Source organism: Spermophilus citellus (assembly GCF_964194105.1).
Source record: "Spermophilus citellus genome assembly, chromosome: 9".
NCBI classification, from domain to species: Eukaryota; Metazoa; Chordata; class Mammalia; order Rodentia; family Sciuridae; genus Spermophilus; species Spermophilus citellus.
In genome coordinates this window covers 76,105,514-76,122,846 of record NC_138191.1, presented here as the reverse complement: position 1 = coordinate 76,122,846, position 17,333 = coordinate 76,105,514, and the positions used below count along the sequence as shown (strand labels likewise).

Here is a 17,333-nt window from a genome sequence, read left to right as displayed (position 1 = left end):
GGTGCTCTTGTAAAGAAAGAAGGAGAGGGAGATAGATAGCATAGAGGATAATGGAAAGAGCAGTAAAACTTGGAAGGGGAGAGAGAGAGGGAAAAGGGAGAGAAAAAATTAAAATGAAATAGGAAATAAAATTAGGTCTTAGAGATCCATTTTCTTCTCTTCCCGTAGGCAAAGCTGTGCCCTCCGGGCTGAGTTTTGCCCTCAGTGTGTCAACAGCAATCCCTGTAAGGTGGTTCCTGGGAGTCTCTCAATCCTGTTGTTCCAGAGCCGTTTCACTTCTACGGCCCCTCCTCCCCTTCCTCCTGCCAGCCAGCCAGGTCCTGCTCACCGGAGGCAGTTCCCCAAGGATTTGGTTACACTTTCAGCCCCACCGAGTGCTCTATTTCCCTAACTACTGAGCACTCTCGCTGTCATTCATCTAAGCCCCAGTGCTGTGGAGCTGTAGTCTGGGAGTCAATTGTTTAATTTTTCCGGACCCCTTTGGTGGGCACAACTTCGGAGTCTGGCAGCTAAGACCATTGGTGTCGCTGCTGGTGGTAATAGGAGTTGGGGGTCGAGGATCCCCTCTACTTCCCTCAGCCCCTACAGTCACAACCACACTGCTGGCGGTAGGAGGAGTTGGGGGTCTGGAGTGTCCTCTGTTTCCCTCCGCCCCTACCGTCACACCCTCTCAGTTCGCGGTTGGGGGATTTGGGGGTGGGGAGTCTTCTCTGCTTCCCTCTGCCCCTACAGTCACGCCCTCGTCACTGGCAGTAGGGGGAGTTGGGTGTTGAGAGTCCTTTGGCCCTTACGGTCATGCCCACGGAGAGATTTTGAAGTTTCCCGGTTGTTTGTATCTGGTGTGGGTGGGAGTCACACACCTGCTAAAGTAGATTCCGCTGGGAAGGAATCTCTTTGGCCGAACTTTGGTGACTTCCCCTCTCTGCTATGGCGGGCCCCTGGCTCCTTGCCGGAGTGTCCGAAGGGAGGGGTGGAACTGGCTTGTCTCTGGTCTGACACAATCTCTGGTTTTAGTTCCCAGTTTGCTATTTCGTAAAGGGTTGGTTAGATTCCCTTCACGCTGTCTCGGGGGGGGGGGGGGGGAGCCGTTCGCCGGGTGGGCGTGGCTGTTAGTAGAGCCCGGAGGGCACAGGTTTTCTGCTCGGCCCGGCGGGGACACTTCTCGCTGCGCCGGGCCGCCACCGTGTGGCTAAGATCCGGGCGGGTGGAGTGGCCGTTCGCTGAGCGAGAACGGTGCCTTCCGGGACAGCGAGATGGCAGGTGCCGTCTGCGGGTTCGGGCGGACCGCGCCGCTTGGGGCCTCCAGCAACTTTCTGAAGCGGCTGGTGGCTGTGGGACTAGACCTCCGCGCCCGCGTGACCGGCCAAGATCCACTTGTCTGAGACAAACTGACACTTCTAATAAACCTACCAATTCCCGGCAGGTCCCCTCTTCACGAAATTTTGCTAGAAGTTCCTCAGTAGGTAGACTGCCGCTGTTCCAATGGGTCTTTCTGATCCCGTTAATGTGGAGACATTGGAATCCCTGCTTCCTCGCCGGCGGCCATGTTGGGTCCCTGATGAATCTTTTTTTGTCAGACCTCCCTACCCCTAGTGAAAGTAGCTTTCAATCTCATCTGAGGAGATTACCCAGCATTACCTAAGGAAACTATAATGACTGTCCTGAGGCAGTTTCCATGTAAGACAATGCTGAGTATACTCCCCACTCCCCCACTCATCTTGGCTTCTTTTTCTAAAACCTATACAAATAGAAATCTAGGAAACATGGGTGGGGATGGGTATTAAGGGTATGGGATAATGATAAAAGGGAGATAAAGTGGGCTGGGGATGTGGCTCAAGCAGTAGTGCCCTCGCCTGGCATGTGCGTGGCGCTGGGTTCGATCCTCAGCACCACATACAAATAAAGATGTTGTGTCCACCAAAAACTAAACAATAAATATTAAAAAATTTTCTCTCTCTCTCTCTTTAAAAAAAAGGGAGATAAAGTTGAATCAAGGTGATTTTATTGATATGGGCTGTAAGTAGAGTCTGTATTTAATATTGCAACTCTGTGAATTAAGAAGGGCTCTAACAGTTTGGTTGGTTGGCTGAAATATGGAGCATAAGTGGCCCATCATGAGTGAGTTGGAAAACTGGGTATAATTCAAGGCAGAAGAAAAGCTTCAAAGCTAGGGAGGTTGGAATGTTAGAGTGTATTTGTCATATATGACCTATTTACCCCTTCTGGGAAAGTTGAAAAGACATGCCTTTCACCATGTGTATAGGAAATAAATTTATGAGAGAAGTCCTGGCATCCTTGAAATGGTCTGTTGTCACTCTTTTCTATAGGCCAGACTTTATGGTGGGAACTGTGGTTTCTGAATTGGGAAACCTATAATAGGAATAATTGGATTTGTGGTGGCAAGGGCCAAACAGTGATACTCAATCACCAAAGTCAAAGTGGGCATAGTTACTACCATAATAAGCAGAAGAGTCAAAACAATAATCAGAATAGTTTGACTTGGGAGCTTGTGAAGATGACAGATTAAAGGAAGGGAGCACTTTCCAGTTGTTATACAGCTTGAGATTCAAGCAGCACAGGAGTATTGCTTCTTAGCAAGGGGGGTACCTGAGGGAATTCACTTAAATTCAATACTGGATAGTAAAATAATCATAGAGACACAGAAATTCAGAAGCTTTGAACATAGAACAGGAAATAATATATTAGAGACATAGCAGCTTTGCTGGTGGTAGCAGCATCATCACTGCCAGTTTACCACAGAGGGGAGGGAGAACACAGGCTGAAAGAGAAAAAGGTACTGTGAATAAATTTGGCATGAGAGAACCATAAAATGGAGAAGTAGGCTGATCTCAACTGACCCAGAGATATTGGAGCAAACTGATGATTGAAAGAACTAGAACCTCTTGGCAGTGAGAAGAGAGTTGAGACAAGAAACATTTGCAAGTGACTGGGTGGCAGCATTCAGTGGTGGAAGCTCTGGAGTTCATAAAATATATTGCCAATCTGTTCCAACAAATGCCTGGTGAGGTATCCAGAGTGAACATGGCCCATTGCAACTGAAATAGGCATAAAGAGGGGTTGTGCACAGGGGAATCCAGGCTGAGGATACCAAGGGAAGAGAGGCTTGTGTTACCATTGTTTCTAGCAGTTCATGCACCAGCTGGGGAGAGATCCTCTTGAGAAAGAATCCTGGTACACTTTCAAATATTTATACAGTCATCTCTCAGTGTCTGTGGTACCTGGGTTCCAGGAACCCCCAAGTTTACCAAAATCTGCAGATTTTCAAGCTCTTACATAAAATGGTGTCATATTTGAATGTAATATATGCATATCTCCCTGTATACTTTAAATCATCTCTAGATTCTTTATAATTCCTAATATAATATAAATGCAATGTAAGTAGTTGTTACACTATATTAAGGAACACGGAAAAAAAAAAGATTGTCCATACTAATACAAACCTATCTTCTCCCCATATATTTTCCATCTGTGGTTGGTTCCATCTATGGATATGGAGCCAATGGATATAGAGGGATAACTATTCAATTTATCCTCCTCCTACCCAATCCTTTCACCGGGATAATTGTGCACTGGGGAAAAGAAGCAGTCAAATTTTGTAAGGACTAATGACTGGTCCTGGCTTTGAGCTTTCTGTAATTTTAGGAGATCCAAAATGTTACTGTAGTCCTTAGTCAGAAAAGGGACTTATGAAGGTCAGGTGATCAATTAAATTTTAGTTTAAGTCTATCGCACAGTGGGCCCAGTGAGTTCCCAAACTAATTCTGTGGTTATTTCTCCAATACTGCAATGCCTAGTTAAAATATGCTTAACAGCTGGAAAAATCCTGGAAGGAAAAATGGCCAAATATGCAACTATATATTAATTCATGGACTGTAGGCAGTGGTTTGGCTACATAGTCAGGAACTTGGAATATGATCAGACAATTGATGACAAGGAAATTTGGGAAGGAAAGATGTGAATAGACTTTTGAGGATAGACAAAAAAAGATATTTGTGTCCTGTTGAATGCCTACCAAAGAGTGATCTCAGCAGAGGAAGATTTTAATAATCAAGTGGATAGGAGATAGGATGACTTGTTATGTGGATACAAGTGATATGGTTTGCATATGTGGTGTCCCCCCAAAGCTTATGTGTGAGAGAATACAAAAACTTTCAGAAGTAAAAAGATTAAAGAACTATAACCTAATGAGTAGATTAATCCTCTTGAATATATTAACTGAGTAGGAACTATAGGTAGATAGGATATGATTGGAGGAAGTAAGTCACTGGGGGCTTGCCTTTGGGGTTGATATTATGTCCCTGGTGAACAGAGCTCCCTCTCTTTCTTTCCTGGCTATCAAGTACTGAAATGTTTTCCTCCACTACCCTTCCAGCATTCTGTTCTGCTTTACCTCAGGCCCATAGCTATGGAGCTGGCCAACCATATACTGAATCTCTGAGAAATCATGAGCCAAAGTAAACTTTCCTCCTCCAAGTTGTTCCTGTCAGGTATGTTGGTCACAGCAATAAAAATCTAACTAAAACCTTCAACTAGCTCCTTTTCCCAGACATCTTTGTCATTATCACCCAAAGGGCTCATGAACAAAGTAGCAATGATAGGAGGACTGGAATTTATACATGGACTCAGCAACATGGATTTTTACTTTCCAAGATCAACTCAGCTATGGCCACTATTGAGTGCTCTATCTGCCAGCAGCAGAGATCAACATGATATCCCCATTAAGGAACCATTCCCTGAGATGATCAACCAGCTCCAGGTTAATTACATTGGATAACTTCTATCATGTTCTTACTGAAATATATACTCTTGAGATGGATTTACCTTTTCTACATGTGATCATGTGATCCTTCTGCCAAAATTATCATCTGTGGACTTATGGAATGCCTTATCTACCATCACAATATTTCACACAGCATTGCTTCTTTTTTATTAATTATTTTATTTATATATGACAGTGGACTGCATTATAATTCTTATACATATAAAGCATAATTTTTCATATCTCTGGTTGTATACAAAGTATATTCACACCAATTCATGTCTTCATATATGTACTTTGGATAATAATGTTCATCACATTCCACCATCATTTCTAATCCCCTCTCTTCCCCTCCCACCCCTCTGCCCTATCTATAGTTCATCTATTCCTCCCACGGCCCCCCTCCCTACCCCACTATGAATCAGCTTCCTATCAGAGGAAACATTTGGCATTTGGTTTTTTAGGATTGGCTTAACTTCACTTAGCATTATCTTCTCTGACTCCATCCATTTACCTGCAATTGCCATGATCTTATTCTCTTAAACCTCTATTTCTCACCATGCACAAAACTCAACTTAAAACGGATCAAGGACCTAGGAATAAAACCAGAGACCCTGTGTATAATAGAAGAAAAAGTAGGCCTGAATCTCCATCATGTGTGATTAGGCCCCAGCTTCTTTAATAAGACTCCTTTGGCACAAGAATCAAAATCAAGAATCAATAAATGGGATGGATTCAAACTAAAAAGTTTCTTCTCAGCAAAAGAAACAATCTGTGAGGTGAATAGAGAGCCTACAGAATGGGAGCAAATCTTTACTCCTCACACATTTAGATTAGATAGAGCACTAATCTCTAGGGTATATAAAAAACTCAAAAAGCTAAGCACCAAAAAACAAATAACCCAATCAATAAATGGGCCAAGGACCTGAACAGACACTTCTTCGGAGATGATATACAATCAATCAACAAATATATAAAAAAATGTTCATCATTGCTAGCAATTAAGAGAAATGAAAATCAAAACTACTCCAAGATTTCATCTCACTCCAGTCAGAATGGCAGCTATTATGAAGCCAAACAACAATAAGTGTTGGTGAGGATGTGGGGGAAAAGGTACACTCATACACTGCTGGTGGGACTGCAAATTGGTGCAGCCAATATGGGAAGCAGTATGCAGATTTCTTTCAAAAATTGGTAATGGAACCACCATTTGACCCAGCTATCCCTCTCTTCGGTCTATACCCAAAGAAGGACTTAAAAACAGAATACTACAGGGACACAGCCACATCAATGTTTATAGCAGCACAATTCACAATAGCTAAACTATGGAACCAACCTAGATACACTTCAGTAGATAAATGGATTAAAAAATGTGGCGTATATACACAATGGAATATTGCAGCATTACTTCTGATCAACTCCCTTCACAATAAATGCAGTGTTGCAAATAGCTTTGGAATTGACTGTTTTTACCATGTTCTCCACCATCCAAAGTAAACACCTTCACAAAATCGTGGTATGGCCTTTTGAAGCACTCAGTTATAGAACCAGGTAGGAGGCAGTACCTTGTTATACTGGAGTAAGGTTCTCGAGAAGACTGTATATGTTCTAAGTCAGCTTTCAAAATATGATGCTATTTCTCCCATAGCCCAGATTCATGAGTCTAAGAATAAAAGAGTGGTAATGGAAAAGACATTGCTCGTAACCACCAAGCAACATTTTTGCTTCTTGTGCTTGAAAACTTGTACTCTGTTGGCATAAACATCTTAATTACAGAGGGAACAATGCTTCCTCCAGGGGACACAATTACTTTGACTTGAAAGTTAAGGCTCCTCCCCAGCTACTTTAGGTTCCTTATGTCTCTAAATCAAAGAAGGGAATCACTATGCTGACAGGAGTGATTGATCTTGATTACCAAAGGGAAACAGCACTACTCCACAATGTGGGCATGAGGAGTTTGTCTGGAATACCAGAGATTCCTTAGGGTATCTGTTTATAAATTATCACATCTGTGATTAAGATTGATGGAAAACTATAACAATTGGATATAGGAAGAACCATGGTTGACCAAGATCCTTCAGTAATGGAGATTTGAACCATGTTAGCAGGCAAAGAACCATGAGTAGCTAAGGTGCTTCCTGAAGACAAAGGGATTTTAAAATAAGTTCTAGAAGCAGCTATGACTATGTTACCAGTTACAATAATGAAGAGTACAATTTTCCCCTCCTTTTTATTATGAATATTTGTGCATAAAGACATATATTAAGTGAACATCTTTATTTTTTGCTATCAGGTGACCCAAATGTATTAACTTAATACTATAGGATTTAAATATTGCTAATTTTACATCATAGGTTTTTTTAAAAAATATTTTTTTGTGTTTTATTGGTGCTAGACTCAGGGCTTTGTGCATGCTAAGAATACACTCTACTATAGAGCTACATCTATAGATAGTATCCATCATAGTTTTTAAAGTATAAGACATCACAGAGAAGAATGAACTCTCTGGAGGATTTTTACCTCCTCTTCTGGGGAAGTAGTTAATGTGTTCATGGTTGTTCTCAAGATAGTTGTATCATATTAGGTAAAATTATGACCTTATTGTTATCTTCACTTGGAGATGAAATATGGTATAAGGAGATATATATAGGTACCAAGTTGACAAGGAGTGGACTTGTGGATGGTTAGTTTCATATATCAACTTGATGGGGTCACAAGTTGTCATGACATTTGGTCCAACATTTTTCTGTGTCTGTCTGTGTGGATATTTCTGGAGGAGATGAACATTTGAATTGTAAGCTGAATAAATCAGATGGCCCTCCCAAATGTGGCTAGGTCCCAGCTAATAAATTAAAAGCCTGAATAGAACAAAAATATTGACTCTCTCAAGAGTCCTGAGAAACTTCTGACTGCCTTCAGTTTGGAAGATGAGTTCTTGTCTGCCACCAGCCTCAAACTGAAACATCTACTTTTTCTGGATCTAAAATTTGCTTGCATTCAGACTAGAACTATAATTGGCTCTTCTGGATTATCAGCTTGCCAATCACAGTTCTTAGAACTTGTCCATCTCCATGATTATAAGTCAATTCCTATCTAAGCATGGTGTACATACCTGTAATCCCAGCTCCTTAGGAGTGTGAGGCAGGAGGATCACAAAGTCTCAGCAACAATATGAAACCCCTGTGGTACTCTGTAGTATCTAAGAATAAAAACTTTAATGATAGGTCTGAATGTTTTTTTCTATTATAAGTAATTTAGTAAACATATAACATTGCTACTCACTTTTTTTGTTTTTTTTTAAATTTAATTTAATTTTTTTATTGGTTGTTCACAACATTACAAAGCTCTTGACATATCATATTTCATACATTAGATTCAAGTGGGTTATGAACTCCCAATTTTTACCCCAAATGCAGATTGCAGAATCACATCGGTTACACACCCACATTTTTACATAATGCCATATTAGTGACTGTTGTATTCTGCTACCTTTCCTATCCTCTACTATCCACCCTCCCCTCCCCTCCCATCTTCTCTCTCTACCCCATCTACTGTAATTCATTTCTCTCCTTGTTTATTTTCCCATTCCCCTCACAACCTCTTATATGTAATTTTGTATAGCAATGAGGGTCTCCCTTCATTTCCATGCAATTTCCCTTTTCTCTCCCTTTCCCTCCCATCTCATGTCTCTGTTTAATGTTAATCTTTTCTTCCTGCTCTTCCTCCCTGCTCTGTTCTTAGTTGCTCTCATTATATCAAAGAAGACATTTGGTATTTGTTTTTTAGGGATTGGCTAGCTTCACTAAGCATAATCTGCTCTAGTGCCATCCATTTCCCTGCAAATTCCATGATTTTGTCATTTTTTATTGCTGCGTAATACTCCATGGTGTATAAATGCCAAAATTTTTTTTATCCATTCATCTATTGAAGGGCATCTGGGTTGGTTCCATAGTCTAGCTATTGTGAATTGTGCTGCTATGAACATTGATGTGGCAGTATCCCTGTAGTATGCTCTTTTAAGGTTTTCAGGGAATAGTCCGAGAAGGGCAATAGCTGGGTCAAATGGTGGTTCCATTCCCAGCTTTCCCAGGATTCTCCATACTGCTTTCCAAATTGGCCGCACCAATTTGCAGTCCCACCAGCAATGTACAAGAGTACCCTTTTCCCCACATCCTCTCCAGCACTTGTTGTTGTTGGACTTCATAATGGCTGCCAATCTTACTGGAGTGAGATGGTATCTTAGGGTGGTTTTGATTTGCATTTCTCTGACTGCTAGAGATGGTGAGCATTTTTTCATGTACTTGTTGATTGATTGTAGGTCATCCTCTGAGAAGTGTCTGTTCAGGTCCTTGGACCATTTGTTTACTGGGTTATTTGTTATCTTATTGTCTAATGTTTTGAGTTCTTTGTATACTCTGGATATTAGGGCTCTATCTGAAGTGTGAGGAGTAAAAATTTGTTCCCATGATGTAGGCTCCCAATTTACCTCTCTTATTGTTTCTCTTGCTGAGAAAAAACTTTTTAGTTTAAGTAAGTCCCATTTGTTGATTCTTGTTATTAACTCTTGAGCTATGGGTGTCCTATTTAAGGAATTTGGAGCCTGACCCCACAATATGTAGATCGGAGCCAACTTTTTCTTCTATCAGACGCAGAGTCTCTGATTTGATATCAAGCTCCTTGATCCATTTTGAGTTAACTTTTGTGCATGGCGAGAGGAGGGGATTCAGTTTCATTTTGTTGCATATGGATTTCCAGTTTTCCCAGCACCACTTGTTGAAGATGCTATCCTTCCTCCATTGCATGCTTTTAGCCCCTTTATCAAATATAAGATAGTTGTAGTTTTGTGGATTGGTTACTGTGTCCTCTATTCTGTACCATTGGTCCACCTGCCTGTTTTGGTACCAGTACCATGCTGTTTTTGTTACCTGTAATATAGTTTGAAATCTGGTATGGCTATACCGCCTGATTCACACTTCTTGCTTAGAATTACTTTTGCTATTCTGGGTCTTTTATTTTTCCATATGAATTTCATGATTGCTTTATCTATTTCTACAAGAAATGCCGTTGGGATTTTGATTGGCATTGCATTAAACCTGTAGAGAACTTTTGGTAATATCGCCATTTTGATGATGTTAGTTCTGCCTATCCATGAACAGGGTGTATTTTTCCATCTTCTAAGAACTTCTTCTACTTCTCTCTTTAGGGTTCTGTAGTTTTCATTGTATAAATCTTTCACCTCTTTTGTTAATTTTGTTTTTGTTTTTGTTTCACCTCTTTTGTTGATTCCCAAGTATTTTTTTTTTTTGAGGATATTGTGAATGGAGTATTTTTCCTCATTTCCATTTCAGAAGTTTTGTCACTGATATACAGAAATGCCATTGATTTATGCGTGTTGATTTTATATCCTGCCACTTTGCTGAATTCATTTATTAGTTCTAGTAGTTTTTTGTAGACCCTTTGGGTCTTCTAGGTATAGAATCATGTCATCCGCAAATAGTGATAATTTAAGTTCTTCTTTTCCTATTTTTATGCCTTTAATTTCTTTTGTCTGTCTAATTGCTCTGGCCAGTGTTTCGAGAACTATATTGAATAGAAGTGGTGAGAGAGGGCATCCCTGTCTTGTTCCAGATTTTAGAGGGAATGCCTTCAATTTTTCTCCATTCAGAATGATGCTAGCCTGAGGCTTAGCATAGATAGCTTTTACAATGTCGAGGTAAGTTCCTGTTATCCCTAGTTTTTATATGTCTTGAACATAAAGGGATGCTGTACTTTGTTGAATGCTTTTTCTGCATCTATCGAGATGATCATATGGTTCTTATCTTTGAGTCTATTGATGTGGTGAATAACATTTATTGATTTCCGTATATTGAAGCATCCTTGCATCCCAGGGATGAATCCCACTTGATCATGGTGCACAATTTTTTTGATGTGCCTTTGTATCTGATTCGCCAGAATTTTATTGAGGATTTTTGCATCTAGGTTCATCAGAGATATTGGTCTGTAGTTTTCTTTCTTTGAGGTGTCTTTGTCTGGTTTCGGAATCAGGGTGATGTTGGCTTCATAGAATGAATTTGGAAGAGCTCCCTCTTTTTCTATTTCCTGAAATAACTTGAAAAGTATTGGTATTAATTCTTCTTTAAAGGTTTTGTAAAACTCCGCTGTATACCCATCCGGTCCTGGGCTTTTTTTGGTTGGTAGTCTTTTGATTGCTTCTTCAAATTCATCCATTGATATTGGTCTGTTCAAATTGTGTGTATCCTCCTGACTCAGTCTGGGCAAATTATATGACTTAAGAAATTTATCGATGTCTTTACTATCTTCCATTTTATTGGAATATAGGGTTTCAAAATAATTTCTAATTGTCTTCTGTATTTCTGTAGCATCTGTTGTGATATTGCCTTTTTCATCCCGTATGTTAGTAATTTGAGTTCTCTCTCTTCTTCTCTTCATTAGCATGGCTAAGGGTCTGTCAATCTTATTTATTTTTTCGAAGAACCAACTTTTAGTTTTGTTAATTTTTTCAATAGTTTCTTTTGTTTCAATTTCATTGATTTCTGCTCTGATTTTAATTATTTCTTGCCTTCTGCTACATTTGCTGCTGTTTTGCTCTTCCTTTTCTAGGGCTTTGAGATGAAGTGTGAGCTCATTTATTTGTTGGTTTTTCCTTTTATTGAGGAATGACCACCAGGCGATGAATTTCCCTCTTAAAACTGCTTTCATTGTGTCCCATAGATTAGGATATGTTGTGTCTGTATTTTCATTTATCTCTGAGAATTTTTTGATTTCCTCCTTTAAGTCTTCTGTAACCCATTGATCATTCAGTAACATATTGTTCATTTTCCATGTGATGTAGGATTTTTCCTTCCTTCTTTTATCATTGATTTCCAGTTTCATTCCATTATGATCAGATAAAATGCATGGTATTATCTCCACCCCTTTATATTTACTGAGGGTTGCCCTATGGCATAATATATGGTCTATTTTTGAGAAGGATCCATGTACTGCTGAGAAAAAAGTATATTCACTTGATGATGGTTGATATATTTTATATATGTCAGTTAAGTCTAGGTTATTGATTGTGATATTGAGTTCTATAGTTTGTTTATTCAACTTTTGTTTGGAGGATCTCTCCAATGGTGAGAGAGGTGTGTTGAAGTCACCCATAATTATTGTGTTGTGGTCTATTTGATTCTTGAACTTGAGGATAATTTGTTTTATGAATGTCGCAGCACCATTATTTGGTGCATAAATATTGATAATTGTTATGTCTTGTTGGTGAATGGTTCCTTTTAACAGTATATAATGTCCTTCCTTATCCCTTTTGATTAACTTAGTCTTGAAGTCGATTTTATTCGATATGAGGATGGCCACCCCTGCTTGCTTACGAGGACCGTGTGTGTGGTATATTTTTTCCCAACCTTTCACCTTGAGCCTGTGTATGTCTTTTCCAATCAGATGTGTCTCCTGGTGGCTGCATATTGTTTTATTTGTTTTTTAAATCCATGTTACCAGCCTATGTGGCTTTATTGGAGAGTTTAAGCCATTAACGTTTAGAGTTACTATTGATATATGGTTTGTACTTCCTGCCATGTTTGATTATTTATCTTTTTTTTCTAATTTAGTTTGTTTCTCCATGATTAGCTTTCCCCCCATCCTGTGTCTTTACCGAGGCACTTCCCACTGATGGTTTTGGTTATTGTTTTTCATTTCTTCCTCATGTAGTGTTTTGCTCAAGACGCTTTGCAATGCTGGTTTTCTGGCTGCAAATTCTTTTAGCTTTTGTTTATCATGAAAGATTTTTATTTCGTTGTCGTACCTGAAGCTTAATTTTGCTGGATACAGAATTCTTGGTTGGCATCCATTGTCTTTCAGTGTTTGAACTACATTGTTCCAGGATCTTCTCACTTTCAGCGTCTGTGATGAAAAATCCGTTGTTAACCTTATTGGTTTACCCCTGAATGTGATCTGCCTCCTTTCTCTTGTAGCTTTTAATATTTTCTCTTTGTTTTGTATATTGGATATCTTCATTACAGTGTTCCTTGGCGTTGTTCTACTTTGATTTTGTGTGCTCGGTGTCCTGTATGCATCTACAATTTGTATATTCGTTTCCTTTTTTATTTCTGGAAAGTTTTCTGTAATTATTTCATTCAGCAGGTTACTCATTCCCTTGGTTTGAATCTCTGTGCCTTCCTCTATTTCGATGACTATTAAATTTGTTTTTTTTTTAATGTTATCCCATATCTCTTGGATGTTTTTCTCGTGATTTTTAACCAGCCTTTCTGAGTTAGCTAGACTCTTTTCAAGATGATATATTTTGTCTTCATTATCTGACGTTCTGGCTTCTACTTGCTCCACTCTGTTAGTGATACTCTCATTTGAGTTTTTAATTTGGTTTATAGTTTCTTTCATTTCTAGAATTATTGATTTTTTTAATAATCTCTATCTCCTGATAAAGATGCTTAACTTCTTCTTTTATCTGTTTATGTAATTCATTCTCAATGTGTTCTTTCACTGTTTGAATTTGCTGTCTCGTATCCTCTTTAAGGTTCCATTCCATCTGTCTAAGGTATTCCTTGAGTTCCTTATATGACCATTTTTCTGATGGCTGTAGGTCCTCCTGAATATTTAGGCTGTCCTGCATTGTTTGTACTCCTTTTCTTCCTTGCTTTTTCATGGTGCTCATGTTACTTCTTGTTCTGTTTGACTGCTGAGTTACTGTTTACTCCTATAAATTTATTTGATGCTTGGGAGAAAAGGTATTAGATGGGAAGGGAAGAAGTCATTAAAGAGAATGAGAGTAAGCAGATAGTATTCGAGGAAGGGGGAATAAGAGAATTGAAAAGAAATGAAAAGACAAATAATAATAAAAAAATGAAAATTAAAATTAAAAAAATAAAATAAAATAATAAAAAAAATTAAATTTTTTTTAAAAATTAAAAAAAAATATTTATAAAACAACAACAACAAAATGAAAATGAAAAAAAACCCAAATTAAAAAAAAATTAATAAATGCAGTCTTAGAGTTTGATTAACTTCTCTTCCAGTAGGTGGAGCTGTGCCCACTGGGCCAAGCTTCTCTCAATAGGTGGGAACCAATCACTGTGCAGCAGCTCTTCCTCCCAGACTGGGCGGGTCTCCAATCCTGGGTGCCTAGGGCCTTCTCTTGTGTCTAGACACTTCCCCTCTTTTCCTCAAGCCAGGCCCCGCTCACTGGTGACACTCACCACAATATTGGCTACACGCCAGGTCTGGTGCTCCTGGGAGCTCTGTTTTCATGAATGCCTGGGTACACTCTCCCTGTTTGCCATTCCCTCGGACCCTAAGTTTGTAGAGCTTGGGGCTGAGAACCCCCAGCACATTTTCTTGCCCTCTGGTAGCCACACCCCCGGTAGCTGGTGCAAGGGACCTCAGTTGTCAGCACTGGTGGGAGCAGTAGCCGGGAGTTCCGCGCCGTGAGTCCCGCGCCACTCCTGATTCCCTCGTTCTGGCTATTGTGCTCATGGGAGAGCTGGGAGGGGGGGGCCCTTAAGGTTTCCCCACTGTGTGGAGAGGGAAGGCTAGGGGATTACACACCTGTTGCCGCTGGTTTCAATGAAGTTATCTCCTCCGCCGCATTTTGGTGACGTCAGTTCTCCGCCATGGTGGTATCCCATGCAAATGGTGACAGTTCGTTCCCTTTGCTGGGTGACCAATGCAACGGGTGGGTCCTGACTTTCTCTCCCAAACCCTGTTTCAATCCTGTGGCCACTGCCTATGAAGGCTCGGTTGGCATTTACTTCCGTAGGATCAGAAGGGCTGACCAGTTGTTTCGGCGGGATCGTTAGTACTGAGTCATAGCGGTTTGGCTGCCGCTACTCACTTTTAAGGAGCTTAAAGTTAATTGTTATTTTTTATAATTTACTATCTTCAGTTCCTAGCACAATGTTTGCAATAGAAAACATTGTGAATAATTATTTGTTAAATTGAACTAATGTGAAATACAGTTTACAAAGTTATTCTAGTAGATAGGTTAGACACATAATTTTTAAGAATATTGTTATTGACCATGGTCCCTAGCTTTTAAATAGTTTATTCCGTTAATCAAGGACTGCTCCCTTGTTCTTTTATATCAACTTGTTCTAAAGAACTCACTCCAGTAGACCGGCATTAATTTCTTCTAGGAGCAGTGACCTAATTACCTCCACTAAGGCCTACCTCTTAAATGTTCCTTCACCTTCCAGCATTGCCAAACTGAGGAACAAGCTTTTAACAGCTCCTAAGAGGATACACTCAATATCCAAACTATTAGCAAGTTATATACAAAAACTTTTCTTTCCGTTCTTGCTACCAGTCTTCCATGGTTGTACCATTTTGCCAACCAAATTCATCCATCCATCTCTCTCTCTCTCTCTCTCTCTCTCTCTCTCTCTCTCTCTCTCCCTCCCTCCCCACCTTTTCTCTCTTGTTTGTGGTGTTGGGGCTAGAACCCAGAGCTTTGTGCATTCTAGGGAAGAGCTCTACCAGCTGAGCTACATCCCCAGCCCCCAGCCAAATATTTTCTTTTTAGACTATTTTAGTATTCTGTTTTCCATTGATCATCTATTTCTTTTCTCATTGGTAAATATGTCCTAAAATATAATCAATTATGCATACTTTTGCTTATTTTAGCAAAAGTAAAAACTTTGGTGGCTTTGCTTTTGATTTGATCCCTAGCACCACAAAACAAACAAACAAAAATCACATTTAGAGAATTTCGAATACTTAAAGGCAATCCATTGATTTCAATTACAGGAAGAGAAGCTACTTTCAAAATGGAGTTTTTAAAAGTTGAAGGAAATATTATGATTTTATCATGTGTGGGGGTTATCTCCCTACTAAGTGATTCCCTCAGTTAATAGTTTTGTTTCTGGCAAACATCTTTTTAATATCTTCAAATATATTTCTTATGATCTTAATTTTAGATTTGTTCTCTTTTCCATAAAGTATCATACACATATATATGAGGAAAAATAATAAAGATATTACTTCATTGGATATAAAATTTCAAAACACTTTAAAATGGATTGATCATGTTAGCCTCCACATTATTGGTTTTGTTCTTACATCTCTGTCAAGCTATTTGGAAAAAGAAATTAAATTTTTATGTTTAAATAGTTACAATTGAATTTTATAATTCACTTTAAAAAGCACTAATATTCATTGTCTTTTATGTATTGTAGGCATTTACACTGTTTGCTACACATTTCCTGGAACTATGCCATATAGATGTCTTGTATCCTAATGTAGAAAACATGCATTTTGAAGTTCAGCATGTAAAGAATGCCTCAAGAAATAAAGAAGCAATTTTGTATACATACAAACTTTCTAAAGGACTCACAGAAGAAAAAAATTATGGTATTGCATATATAAATTATAGATTAAAACACACTCTCTTCAGACAAACTGTTTTCTCCCCTTTTCTTGGCTATCAATCTAAGCAAACTTTCTTTGTTTAGTTTTTTTTTTTTTTTTTGTGTGTGTGTGTGAATGTTTATATGCCTAAGACTATATGTCAAAATCACATTATGTATCTGTTATACTGGTTAATATAAGTTCGTATAAGCTGAAAATTAATATATACCATATATATGACATTTATACATTATAAGCTTATATATATAATATACACACACGTTATATAACTTTTTAATTTAAAAACTTACATGAACCAGTAACTGTGTAGAAATATGTTACATGAAAGCCCTAGAAGTATGAATTTCTACTCTTACAAAAATGTAATTTAGTTTATAATTGCAAGTTAAATATTAAGTTGAAAATTGTACATTTCCTACACACTCTATTAGGAGTAAATTCCTTTTGTTTTCTTCAATTTCAGAGTATTACTAATTAAATGAGAATTATTACCAAATCATATGATATTCCTAAACTTTATTAGATACTTTCTACATAAGTAATTATATGACATATAAAATCATCACAGATTCAGAGAATATTCAGTTGATCCATACATATAAGGTTCCAAAAACCATTTTAGCTATGGATGTGACTGACTCTGTGAGGAAAAGTAAAGCATCCTTGTTTTACTTTTCAAAATGGTAAATCAACTAGATAACTTATTTGTATCACATGTCTAGTCTTTATAAGCCTCAATTTCATTACCTATGAAATAGGGATAATTTTTTTATAGAGAGAGAGTCATAAAGATTCAATGTTATCAAAAGTCAACTGCCTAGCATAGTACTTGGCAATGAGTAACTTCTCAATAAATATTGTCATTGCTTCCATTGCTTCTAAAGTACAATAAACAATGGCACACAGTAGAGTGCCTGCATGACATTGATACAATACAATTAAACTTTAAAAATACAAGAATAATAGTTTATACTTTGAATTTGCGTAGAGTGGTCACCTACTATTGTATCTTCTGAGAAATTCTAATCTCATAGTTTTGCTAGAGGAACATTCAGCTGTAAGGTTGTCTCTGTGACTCAACATTCTTATCATTTGAAAAAACAAATATCCTTCCACCTTCTATTAACCAACTACTTTTTGTTGGTTTGTTGGTTTGTTTTGG

The 17,333-nt window shown here is 38.5% G+C and overlaps 1 protein-coding gene across 1 annotated transcript in view; it reads left to right on the top strand.

Annotated features, from left to right (window-relative positions):
* The window catches only part of MSH4 (mutS homolog 4), a gene marked incomplete at its 3' end in the record, with an annotated part of 97,235 nt that overhangs the window by 67,662 nt on the left and 12,240 nt on the right, over positions 1-17,333 (top strand). The window contains exon 16 of the mRNA XM_081307548.1: positions 15,979-16,153. Within this exon, the coding sequence (XP_081163674.1) occupies positions 15,979-16,153 (175 nt within the window). The remainder of the gene's footprint in view (positions 1-15,978; positions 16,154-17,333) is intronic.